The following is a 13372-nucleotide window of genomic DNA, read 5'->3' as shown; positions in this document are numbered from 1 at the left end:
AAATTCTTAAAGTTCTTAACTCACATGAAAGGGGTTTTTGGGACAAAGGAAAAACACACAAACAGAAGCAGGGACTAGTCAGCTCGGTTGATTTGGTAACTCACTTCTAACAAAAACTAAGGGAGTGTCTTTACTACCGAATTTTCTGAGCCTTTATTACTAGACATTATTAGTAGCATGTGGTGACTCCCAAGCTTATATCACAAGGGAGGTTTTTTTTTTTTCATTAATTACTAATTGGTTTTTAGCAGGAAATAATATTTTAAGGAACATACTTTAAGAACCAAAGTTAGAATAAGGTGATAATGAAATCTCAACATAGGTTTAACTTAACCCTAGGTGGTCCAATTAGCCCCCTTCTTTTTTTCTTAAGACCATTTAAATACCATGGGCAACCACTTTTAAATGCATACCTTTAGAAATACCCTGTAAGAACACATAGATGAACCAGCATGGTATGACTACAGTGAAAAGTCATCCAGAACTCAGAAGGCTGCTATTTTGCATAAAGGACAGAATTATGAACAATCCAAGGCCTATAAAATGCACTGTTTTGGGTATATTTCAAGTTCAAGTTGGGTAGACACATATCTACCCAATTTGGCTATTTTAACCATCATAATGAAAAGGGAGACTTACCGACAGAAGCTGAGTTTTTAAGGACTGATTGCTTTGCAACTCCTGTTTCAATTCGTAATGTGGCCCACTGTTCGAAAAACAAGAAATTATGAATTTAAAATGTGCCATAGACAGGACACAACATATTTAAACCATGCTTAAATAACATGAAATTAATCATTAAGCCCTCATGCTATCTGAATTGAAGAGACACCCCACTGAATTTCTGATATAATAGGATTCCAAGTCCCAGGTATACTCTTATATTAGTTACCAATAATTCCCAAATAAAAATGAGGAAAAGATCATGTTTACCTTATTAAAACTCTCACACACACCTGGTATCCAATAAATTACTCCTTGAAAAGGTCAGAAAATATGAAGGACAAGAGCACAGACTATAACATCAACTCTGGGTATAAAATTACTTAATTCCTCTCAGCCTCAATTTCCTCATCTGTTAAATGAGGATAATAGTTCCTATCCCATAAGGTTGCCTTGAGGATTAAATGAGATTAATACATGTAAAGACATAAACACAGGACACAAAGAATATTATTTTCATAACAAATTAGGCAATCAAGGATGAGACATTCTCAAAGATGCCTAACTGCCTATATCAGACAGAAGCTTGCAGAAGGACTATTGTGAGACTTGGAAAGCTGGAAAGGAATCCATGAAATCACTAAGGAGACTGGTGTTGACATATACACACTGCTATACATAAAACAAATAACTAACAAGGACCTACTGTATAGCACAGGGAACTCTACTCAATACTCTATAAATGGCCTATTTTGGGAAAAGAATCTAAAAAAAGTGAAAAAGAAAAGATATATATATATGTATAACTGATTCACTATGCTATACATTTGAAACTAACACAACATTGTAAAGCAACTATACACCAATAAAAAAATTTTGAAACAAAGTAAAAAAAAAATCTGCGCATGAGGTCACTTACCTACTAAGATAAAGAAAATATTATGATTAAGAGGAACCAGTTTTGAGAGAATTTAAGAACAGAAAAAATTAACTCCCAGAAATATAGCAAGGTGTGATTTGCTCTTTTCTTCTTTATACTTTTTTTATATATTTCCCAAATCATCTGGAGAAGGCAATGGCACCCTACTCTAGTACTCTTGCCTGGACAATCCCATGGACAGAGGAGCCTGGTGGGCTGCAGTCCATGAGGTCGCCAAGAGTCGGACACGACTGAGTGACTTCACTTTCACTTTTCACTTTCATGCATTGGAGAAGGAAATGGCAACCCACTCCAGTGTTCTTGCCTGGAGAATCCCAGGGACGGGGGAGCCTGGTGGGCTGCCGTCTATGGGGTCGCACAGAGTTGGACACGACTGAAGTGACTTAGCAGCAGCAGCAGCAGCAGCAAATCACCTACCATTAACATCACAGTTCAAGAGCAGCAAGTAAACTCTTTTGACAGCACTCCAGAAAACCCAGTGGCTACCATCTTCAGCTGAGAACGGATCAATTAAAATATCATCTAGATGATTACAATTCTAGAAGCTAACAGTGCCTAAACTGACTTGGGGAGGTAGGAGAAGAGCAAAAGAAGAAGTAAAGGTCACTGTAATAATTATAATTAAGAGTTTAGCACCTTTGAAGGGGCAAAAAGACAGTATTTATTAAGCATGTCAAGGCAAAAACCTCAGTTATTGGGACTTTCCTGGTCGTCCAGTGGTTAAGAGTTCGCCTTCCAGTGCAGGAGACTCGAGTTCAACCCCTGGTTGGGGAACTAAGATCCCACTTGCTGCCGGGTAACTACGCCTACGCGCTATAACTAGAGAGCTCCAGCACTGCAACTGCTGAGCCCACCGGCAACAAGAGAAGCCTGTGCACCTCAACAAAGACCCAGCACAATCCCCTTCCAAAATACAAACAAATGAAAAAACACACTTCAGTTATTGCAGGGCCTGAAGGGATTAAGCAGAAAGATAAAAGAATTTTTTGTTTTGTTTTGTTTAATAAATAAGAAAATAAGTGCTAGAGAATAAATAACTTAAAACATGTACATGAAGGTCAAGAAGTAGGGCATAACCTGACTGGATCAGGACCCCTGCACCACACCCCAAATAGCAAAGCAGGAACATGCCATTTGTGCCTAGAAAACAGCCTATAAATAGGTGCCTAATCTTCCCAGCTTCAAGTGGCCAGTCACAAATGATAACAGGCTCAGAGTCTTAATTTGGTTTCGTCCTTTTCTCCCCCTTGCCGATCCCAGGCAGGAATTCTCAAATTCTGGACTTTCATGCCTCCCACCTTGTCTCAGTAGAGGTGAAGGTTCATTTCTGCGTGTGTGTGTGTGTGTGTGTGTGTGTGCGCGCGCTTTGTGACCACACACAATGTCCAGTGCTTTGTGACCTCATAGACTGTGGCCCGTCAAGCTCCTCTGTCCATGGGACTTCCCAGGCAAGAATCCTAGAGTAGGTTGCCATGCCCTCCTCCAGGGTTCTTCCCAACCAGGAGATTGAACCCACGTCTCCAACGTCTCCTGCACTACAAGCAGATTCTTTACCACTGAGCCACTGGGGAAGAGTTTTTCACTTTACAGTCTTGGTACCTATCATTGGTTGTTAAGTAGACTAAAGATATGATTAAGATAAAATTTTGTAAATAAACATTCATCCTTATCTTGGAGCTCTTTTTTTTTTAATGTGGGCATGTGCTTTTGAGTATTATCTAAGTGGGAATTACCTTTAGACTAGGACAATCAGTTCATGCTGACAGGATGGAAAACATTGGTATCGCATGGCTGTTATGAGCTGAACTGTACAAATTCATGTGTTAAAGCCCTAACCCCCAGTACCTCAGAACCTGGCTGTATTTGAAAACTAAGTCTTTAAAGAGGTGACTCAGTTAAACAGAAGCCCTTAGGGTGAAGTCCTAATCCAGTATGACTGGTATCCTCATACGAACAGGAAGAACTAGGGACGCGTATACACAAGACAGACCTTCCAGGCCACTGCCTACAGGACGGCACCATCTACAAGCCAAGGAGAGGCCTCAGAAGAAATCAAATCTGCTGACACCTTGATCTTGGGCTTCTAGCTTCCAGAACTGTGAGGGAATAAATTTCCACGGTTTAAGCTACCGAGGTTATGGGATTCTGCTATGGCAACAAACTAATATGGGTACTTTGCTGCAACAGCACGATGTGCTCCAAAGAACTCCATGTTCTGTCATCACCCGAGGTTTAGAACAAAGCCCCTCTCCTGAAATGCTAGCTCCAAAGTCTGTCCTCCAAAACACAGTTACTGTGTTCAAGACGAGCACGTTTTTTGCTTTTGCTTTTAATGATTATTTATTTATTTAGCGATGTCTGGTCTTAGTTGTGGCACATGGAATCTAGTCCTCTGACCAGGGGTCAAACCTAGCCCCCTGCATTGGGAGCAAGCAGTCTTAGCCACTGGACCACCAGGGAAGTCCTGACAACTTTCCATCAGGTTGTCATTTCACTTAATTTCAAAATCCTCTTGAAAGAAAATAAGGAGCTGTCCACAATTCACAGTAAAGAAATGGGTAAGCCTAATTTTTCTAACTTGGGCCAAAAGTTTGCAAAAATGTGACACTGTCAGCTAGACAATTCAACTTCCGGTTTCCATGCTAAAAAGACACATAAGAATTAACTAAGGAGCAGGAAAGGAAAAAGGAAAAATGTAGAAAATTGTAGCTCAGAGGGTAAAGTGTCTGCCTGCAATGCAAGAGACCTGGGTTCAGTCTCTGGGCTGGGAAGATCCCCTGGAGAAGCAAATAGCAATGAACTCCAGTACTCTTGCCTGGAAAATCCCATGGATGGAGAAACTTGGTAGGCTACAGTCCATGGGATCGCAAAGAGTTGGACCCGACTGAGCGGCTTCACTTACAAAAGGTTAGGCCTACTCAATGGCTGGCCATCAATTGTAGCAAAATAAAACGGTCTCTTGGCAGAATAAGAACTTAGGCTCTAGATTCAAGTTAAATTCTGATTCTACCACTGACAGCTGTATGCCACTGTCCAGTCAACTCACCTCTCTGAACCTTCTTTCCTCAGTCTATCAGTGGGAATAACACACCCTATCCCAGAGAGGTGTTGTGGAATGAAGTTAACTAAGAAGCACATTTCTTTGGTAGTTTTCTTTTATTATGACTTAATGGCTCAGCAGGTAAAGAATCCACCTGCAATGCAAGAGACACAGGAGCCGCGATTGGATCCCTGGGTAGGAAAGATCCCCTGGAGGAGGGCATGGCAACCCACTCCACTATTCTTGCTTGGAAAATCCTATGGACCGAGGAGCCTGGCGAGCTACAGTCCGTGGGGTCACAAAAAGTCAGACACAACTGAGCGACTAAGCACACTCTGTCATAAACAGTCATGGCCTTCTAGAAGATTTACTGTATTTCCAACACCAGGGGTAATACCTGAGTGTTATAACAACAGAAGTGTTAACCATCTGAAAATTATTGACCTGCCTTTTTTAAAAGACAGAAAAATAACCGGTGAATGGAGGAGACGGGAAGGGAAAGAATAGTAACTAAAATACAAGTCAGGAGTAGTCTGCTCTGAATATGTGTGTGCTGACCCATCAGATCTGAAGGTAGATTAATTCTTGGCTACATAGGAGCAAACACACACACACACACATACAACCAAAGAGTGTTCCAATCCAAACTCCACTAAGATTTGAGCACCTAGTGTATATTAATGGCTTTCATTCACTTCTCCTCATTCAATCTGCACAATAACTCTGTGAGCTACATTCCTAAATACACAGGAAGAAACTAAGGTGGAGATGCTGAATGACCTGCCCAAGGTTACAAAGCCAGAAATTTGGAGGCAGCTGTTCATGTGTCCAAATTATTCTTCAAAAGTTGAGGGGAAAATTAAGTCCATTAATATTTACTTTTATCTATCTATTGCTTGCAATATCTGGTTAGATTCAGCAATTTATGTATCAGTCCCCCATATCTTTTTCTCCATTAATCCTATATTCTTTCCATTCTTTATTTCCCTCTAATTGTGAACTTTAGGCCAATGAATAACAGTCCTTAGACCAATGAATAACAAGCATCATTAACCCTTCCTAGTTGAGAACAGCATAATTCAACCTTTAATCCATGCTCCTGTCTGATAAACATAAAAAACTCATATTCTCTTCCAGAGATCTAAATATATATTAATACACCCTACCAGGCAGGGTGTATTAATGGACTATGCATTCCCTCAGTCAGAAGTTTTACTTTGCATAGTTTGCACTCCTAAAACAACTTTCTCCAATATAAAGTCATAATATTGACACATCTACTTCCTAAAAATTACTATAAACCCCTAGAAAATCACTGGTTTAGAGGGACTTCTCTGGTGGTCCAATGGCTGACTCTGTGCTCCCAATAGAGGGGGCCTGGGCATTTGCATGCCACAACTAAGCCCTGGCACAGCCAAATATATAAATAAATAAAAAACTACCAAAAAAAAAGAAGCAGAAGTGAAGAAAATCACTGGTTTAGAGACTCACTCACTTACTCTATGATAAAAATTCAAGCCCTGTTTTTCAAGTAGCTTGCCATATCAAGGACTTATGAATACACATAAAGATATTCAGCAATGCAGAAGGCAGCAATCAGCAGGTACTTAATAGTTATTACCTGAACTGGAGAGCTCAGAAGAGTCCTCAGCTGGCTGAGTTATATGACAACTAGTCATTTTCATAGTCAGCTATTCTGAAGATTATCCCCTCATACTGCAACTTTCAGAATTTTTTTGAGTTTATGGTCACAAAAAAGCTACCCATTGTCAAGAAAACTTATCAAAGTAAACACACATGTATAAAACTAAACAGCCTTTTAAAATGGTATGTAAACTGTAACCAAGGAAACCTGAAAAATACCCAATTCTAATTAAAGAGTCCAAAGAGGGATTTCCCTGGTGGTCCAGTGGCTAAGACCCCAAGCTCCCAATGCAGGGGGCCCAGGTTCAATCCCTGGTTGGGGAACTACATCCCACATGCAGCAACTAAGACTTCACCTGCCACAACTATTAATAAAAGATCCCACATGCTGCAACAAAAACCAAAGATCTCACATGCCACAGCTAAGACCCTTCGCAGCCAAATAAATATTTTTTAATTAATTAAATTAAATAAATATATATTTTTAAAGAGTCCAAGTAATATTCTTGGGGCTGTGTGTGTGCTCAGTTGCTATGTTCAACTCTTTGGGACCCCAAGAACTACATACATAGCCAGCCAGGCTCCTCTCTCCATGGAATATTCCAGGCAAGAATACTGGAGTAGGTTGCCATTTTCTACTCCAGGGGACCTTCCTAACAGAGGAATCGAACCCAAGCTTCTCAAGTCTCCTGCATTGGCAGACAGATTCTTTACCACAGGGCCACCTGGGAAGCCATATATTCTTGGGGCTGGAAAGTAAAAGAAAGAAACCACCGAGTCAGTTGAGAATATACTAAGGAATAATGAGTAACAGAAGGTCTGGACCTTGAATAGACTTTAACAAAGAGTAGGGTATTTGTCCAAATATAAAAATGTTTTAATATTAAACAACCAGCACAATCTTTAAGGGAATGATTCCCATAGTTGGCAGAAAAACAATCCAGTCTACCAACCTCTGCCTAACAAATGTCTTTCAAATACCAAATACAGTCCTGGGCTTCCCTGATGGCTCAGACAGTAAAGGATCTACCTGTAATGTAGGAGACCCAGGTTCAAAACCTGGGTCAGGAAGATTCCCTGGAGAAGGGAATAGCTATCCACTCCCGTGTTCTTGCCTGGAGAATTCCATGGATAGAGGAACCTAGCAGGCTACAGTCCATGGGATCGCAAAAAGCTAGACACAACTGAGCAACACTGTCAATTTCCAACATTGCTGTTCTGGTTGGAGGATACAAAGCCCTGGGTTACCATCTCCCTCTCCTGTGCCCAAAGCAGACCTCACTACTGGATCATAGCTCTTCCCTGAGGCGCCCAGCTGTTCCCAAACACAGGAAATCCAGGCAGCTACCACCAAATCAGAGGTGGCTCACAAAATGAATCCCCATTCTAACTACATATATGCCAAGCATCTGTCTGACCTAATAAACTTTGGTCTTAGCAAAGAGGATGGTTCCTTATGCTGCCATCTACCTGGTTTCCAAGCTAGTTGGTTTATCTTCCACTAAAATTAGAAATCTGGTGGGACTCCCCTAGTGGTCTTGTGGTTAAAATTTACCATCCAATGCAGGGGCTTCAGGTTTGATCCCTGGTCGGGGAACTAAGAATTTAATTAACTCTAAATTAATTGAGAACTTAACTAATCCTCAATTAATTTAAAATTAAATTAATTCTAAGCCTGTGCACCGCAACTACTGAACTGGCACACACTAGGGCCCATACTCTACAATAAGAGAAACATATGCTGCAACTGAAGGGCTTCCCTGGTAGCTCAGACGGTAAAGCGTCTGCCTACAATGCGGGAGACCTGGGTTCGATCCCTGGGTTGGGAAGATCCCCTGAAGAAAGAAATGTCAACCCATTCCAGTATTCTTGCCTGGAAAATCCCATGGACTGAGAAGCCTGGTAGGCTACAGTCCATGGGGTCGCAAAGAGTCCCACATGACTGAGCAACTTCACTTTCTTTCACTTTCATGCTGCAACTGAAGAAGAGCCCACCTATAGCAACAAAGATCCAGCAGCTGCAAGAAAGACCCAGCGCAAATACAGAAAAAGAAAACTAGCATTCCTGAGAGCTTTACTAACAAGGAGTACATCTCTAAAAATCTCTTGAAATCTAGATGGACAAAAATTAAAACTTGAGGCCTTGCCACACTGAAAGTCAGATCCTGGACTGGAGATATCTCTTCAAAGTGTAGAAGTTATTTGCCAAGCTAACAGCAACTAGAGGGCTTCCCCGGTGACTCAGTGGCATAAAGAATCCAAGAATCATGTTCAATCCCTGGGTTGGGAAGATCCCCTGGAGGAGGAAATAGCAACCCACTCCAGCATTCTTGCTTGAAAAATCCCATGGACAGAGGAGTCTGGCAGGCTACAGTCTATGAGGTCACAAAGACTCAGATACTACTGAGCACGCAAGCACTCACACACGCTACAGGGACTAGCAGGCCAGTCTCCTTGACGTCTCTTTAGCTGTAGCTGACTTACGCAAGCATTCAAGAGTCAGCACCTGGAAGATAGAGTGTGCAATTTACTATATTCTCACTTGGAGTATCAATTCCAAAAGATATTACTATGTGGGAGAACAGTTCAGTCATTTCAGAGTTCTAAGAGTGAACACTAGCTGAAAATAATCATCTGCTACAGGCAGATGATCTAAGGCAAGAGGCAGCTAGGAAATTCACATCTCTAAAAATTTATTTGTGACCACATGAAATTCACACTTCTAAAAATTTATTTGTGACCATTCATTTGTGACCATGTCCAAAGTGTGATGTCAAGAAGGAAGGTTCGAGACTGAAATATCTCCCAAGTAGAAACAACAGAACTTTTAAAACATGAGGGCTGATGAACAGTCAAATATAACTTTTAAAGACTAGACAGAAAATCAACCATAAAGTACAACAAAAACGTGAGATAAAACATGAGTAGGTAGAAAAGATTTGCAGGAGATTAGCTGGTGGGTGTAGAGAAGGCAATGGCACCCCACTCTAGTACTCTTGCCTGGACAATCCCATGGACCGAGGAGCCTGATGGGCTGCAGTCAATGGGGTTGCTAAGAGTTGGACACGATTGAGCGACTTCACTTTCACTTTTCACTTTCATGCGTTGGAGAAGGAAATGGCAACCCCCTCGAGTGTTCTCGCCTGGAGAATCCGAGGGACAGCTGGCCGTCTATGGGATCGCATAGAGATCGACACAACTGAAGCGACTTAGCAGCAGCAGCAGCTGGTGGGTGATCAACAGGTAATCTCCAGGTAGGAGATAAAAGATTAGAGATGGGTATCTGAAAGCCACTCTCCTGGCTGAGGGAGAAGAGCAAATAAAGCCAAGCCCCAGGCAGAGAATAAGGGCAGAAAAATGAGAACCCGTGTAAGAAGGTACTGTAAAGAATCCACCTGCCAATGCAGGAGACACAGAAGACTCGGGTTTGATCCCTAGGTCGGGAAGATCCCCTGGAGGAAGAAATGGCAACCCACTCAGTATTCTTGCCTGGGAAACCACACGGACAGAGGAGCCTGGCAGGCTACAGTCCATGGGATCACAAAGAGTTGGACACCACTGAGGAGGCACATAGGCACATTAGAAGCTTCTGTAGCAGCTAGAGAAACAAGGCATGTAAGATCCTCAGGGATAGAACCTGTGTCTTCTGCAGTGGAAATGTGTAGTCTTAATCACTGGACCACCAGGCAAGTCCCAATAATATTATTCTTTTTTTTTATTTTTTTTTATTTATTTATTTTTTTTAATATTATTCTTTTAATAGCAGCAAACATTACAAAGCATCTAACATGTCCAGATACCAATCTGAAGTGCTTGACATATTTTAACTCACTCAACTCACTTGACAACCCTATGGAAGTAGTTCTTATGATTACTACTATTTTACAGATAAGGAACATGAAGCATAAGAAGTAGGTGAGTCCGCTGTTGAGAAGCAGAGCTGGGATTTTGGTACCAAGTCAAAGCAAATCTGTAACCAGAGTCTGCACTATTAACCTTTAGGCTACAGGCCCTCACTTCAGTTAGACTCCTGTCTTAACTGCTTGATTCAAGCAAACCACTGAACTTCTCAGAGTTTCAGTGTCCTTATCTGTAAAGGGGGGATAACATTTGCTCTCCCTACATCTGATGAGAGTCCACAGGGAACCCCTCAGTGACTTAATAAAACCCTGTATGAAGGGCAAGTTACAGTTGTTCCATTAGGGCCTCTCCCATCTAACACCTTTCTTTGCAAAATTTGGAAACAGGAAGATAGGGAGAGCTGAAGTCAAAAAAAACACAGATTTTCAATGACGTGTCAAGTGCCATTGGTTAGATTAAATTTCCATGACTCCTAAAATATAATCAGATTTCTTTCTACCATCCATTCTTATCTTGGGCATAAACTTGATGCCTTTCTGGACGGGAAACCTTAGTCCACAGAAGGACCTCTGAAACCTGAGGTTATAAAAACTAAGGAGAATGAGGTGGCGGCTGCCTCGCTTAAAGAACGTAAAGAAATACCGGTGATAGAAAAGGCGGTCGCGTTGTTATTGAGATGAGTAAAAAGCATCATCATAATAACAGGGAGTGGGGTCTTTCTACCTCCAACCACAGCAACCAGGTGGTCCAGTGGTCTCAGGATCCCTCCAACTCTGCGGGAGAAGCCGGGATACGGCCGAGGATAAACTAAAACGCACCTCCTTCCAGACCACTGACCTTCCTCCTGGTCTCCTGGCGTCTCCTCGGCTCTCAGCTCTAACCTTGTTCCCCATCGCCCCGGGTTTCCCCCCTCCAAAGCCCTCCGAGGAAGGGGAGCAGCATCCCTCCACGGACTCACCTCTAAAGTTTTCACCAGGATCTTCATGTAGATCTCAGAGATGCCCAAAGACACCCCAAAGGCCGAAGGCAGGAGTATGAGGCCAAGCACCAGGGTCAGCCAGGTGTAAAGGATCTGCCCGGCCAGCTCCGCGCCATCCATGTCTCGGAGCACCCCGACGGGGTCCACGGAGGAGGTCCGAGTGCGATGGCCGTCCCTGTCTCCAGGTAGTCCGAAGGCAACTCCGGGAGCAGCAGCGCGGAGCCCGGCTCCCAGGAGTCAACGCCGCCGCCTCCCGGCACTCACCTCTGCGGGGGAAAAAGAAGAGAGGAAGGAAAAAAAAAAAAAAAACTTTCAGAAGGACAGCAATTTCCTTCCTTCCTCTTCGGGCTCCTCCTCGCCGCGGCCGATTAACTCCCTCTGCGCCAGAGGCCCAGGCCCCCCACCGAAGCCGTCGCCCGGAGCGCAGACCTGGGAGCGAGCGCGGAGACACGCGAGCGCGGCGGGGAACCGGCTCCACCCCGGGTCCGATTTCCGCTGGGTGGCGATTGCGACAACTCAAGCGGTGACTCACGGAGGCCCTCCCGGGCGAGGATCCCGAGGCGCACGGCACCGCACCGCCGCGGACCTGGCGCCCGGCCGAGGACTGCACCGGCGGCGGGCTGCGCGCGGACGCCGGGAGTCCCTATTTCTGCGCCCTGCCCTGGCCCCACCTCCTCCGCCACCCAACGGGGAGCCTCCAGGCGGGATCCACGCGGAAAGCGCCGCAGCCTCCCCGGGCGGCCTCCCGCCTTCGCCGCCCCGCCTCCCAGCACTCTCAGCGGAGGTCCCTTTGGGGGCAGAATTTTCATCTGCAAAACGGTAGCCTTTTCTCATGCCCAGAATGGACTACCGATAGGTCCGGGACGCTAGAGAAGGTCCTATTTGGGTATAAAACGACCTCTCGGCCGGGCTTTGAAGGCAGGGAACCGCAGGGGAGAGAAACGCCTCGGTTCCTCGGCTTCCCGGTCTCCCACACCTCCTTCTCCCCCCGCCTCTGCTGAGCCGCTAGGGAGACACCTAGCTCATCCCCGGAGGGGAAAGCTTTTTCCGACCTCTCACCTGGCTCAGCCGCCGCGTCCCTGGCACAGAAATCCTTCCGCCCAGGGTAGCTCCCTTCCTGGGGCAAAATTCCGACCACAGTTCCCCTCTCCTCCCCGCCCCCGCCCCCCCAACTTAAGGCACAGAAACCACAGAAAAACGCCAGGCCGGCGCTGGCTTCACCCCGCGGACGCGCGCTGCCGGGGAATTCAGTTCCCGCACCGCCGTCTGGCTGGCCCTCCTTCGAACAACCTTGGAGGGGTATTGACTTCACTGCGGTTCACGCCTTTTAGAAACCTGATCTGTTTTTAAGAATATAGCCGGAGAAGGGATGTTGAGACCGTGTAGTAGATGAGAAAATCAGGCTCCCCGGGATTTCCAGGTCGTCACTGAATGAGACCAAAAATCTCACAGCAGTCTCTTTCGGGTGTTATTTCAAGCTGGAAAAGCGGGGAGGGCAAGAAAAACTGAATTCAGAGGGCTGATCGAAAATACTGCCAAGGAGGCTGCCGGGGCCTAAGGTGTAGCGGAAACTAGGAGCGGAAGGAAGGAGAATCCCCCGGGGAGGAATGTAAATATTCGGCCTTTGCACCTCTCTCCGGGTGGGTATCACAACCCCCTCCCCTCCCGCCCCCACTAAGAAGGGGCAAAGAAATGTAACTCGGTCCTAAAATTCAAGTTATGAATAAAGAAGTTTCACGCGCTTGGCCTCTCAACCTTAAACCTCTGTTTGGTCTGCCATTTTATGAAAACAAGAAAAACAATTGCCAAAATCCTTACAAAGTCCTTGCTGGAAACAAACACATATTTAAAACACATAATCCAAATCCTCAAAGATTATTTTGGCTCAACACTATACATTCAAGCAAAACTCTTAAACGCTTCTTTTATTTCCTCAAAGGAAGATGACTAAGGAACCCTGAGCGATTATACCGAAGTTTACCCAACAAGTCCCAGTGCAGGCAGCTTTGTTTAAGGACGGACTTTTTCTACCCATTGAGACCCAAAAGCTGAGCGCCCACAATCTGCAATGCTATCTGTTGCTCATGACCAAATTTCATGAACTGGGTTTGCTTCTTTTGTTTTTGGGGGCTTTTGTTTGTTTTTTCACGGAACAAGTATTGTCCCACAACAGAATGGTTAAATGGCTATGATCTCGAGTGACCTCTGCCTGCAGCAGCTTGAAAAGGGGCTTCGGTTCCCTGCC

General features: G+C 44.5%; 1 protein-coding gene across 3 annotated transcripts in view; it reads right to left on the bottom strand.

Moving 5' to 3' along the window:
- The window catches only part of GPAT3 (glycerol-3-phosphate acyltransferase 3), a 71760-nt gene extending 59509 nt beyond the window's left edge, over nt 1-12251 (bottom strand). The window contains exons 1-3 of one of the 3 annotated variants that reach the window (XM_019963039.2): nt 12187-12251; nt 11107-11393; nt 640-706 (exon numbers count right to left, since the gene is read on the bottom strand). In XM_019963039.2, coding sequence (XP_019818598.2) covers nt 640-706; nt 11107-11247 — 208 coding nt within the window. In that variant the 5' untranslated portion in view covers nt 11248-11393; nt 12187-12251. Of the gene's footprint in view, nt 1-639; nt 707-11106; nt 11394-11556; nt 11799-12186 lie in introns of those variants that run through there. The other 2 variants (XM_019963036.2, XM_070791716.1) reach the window with 2 other exon arrangements.
- Between the last annotated feature and the right edge of the window lie 1121 nt (nt 12252-13372).

This window comes from Bos indicus, chromosome 6, assembly GCF_029378745.1.
Source record: "Bos indicus isolate NIAB-ARS_2022 breed Sahiwal x Tharparkar chromosome 6, NIAB-ARS_B.indTharparkar_mat_pri_1.0, whole genome shotgun sequence".
NCBI classification, from domain to species: domain Eukaryota; kingdom Metazoa; phylum Chordata; class Mammalia; order Artiodactyla; family Bovidae; genus Bos; species Bos indicus.
This window is presented reverse-complemented; position numbering and strand designations above follow the sequence as displayed.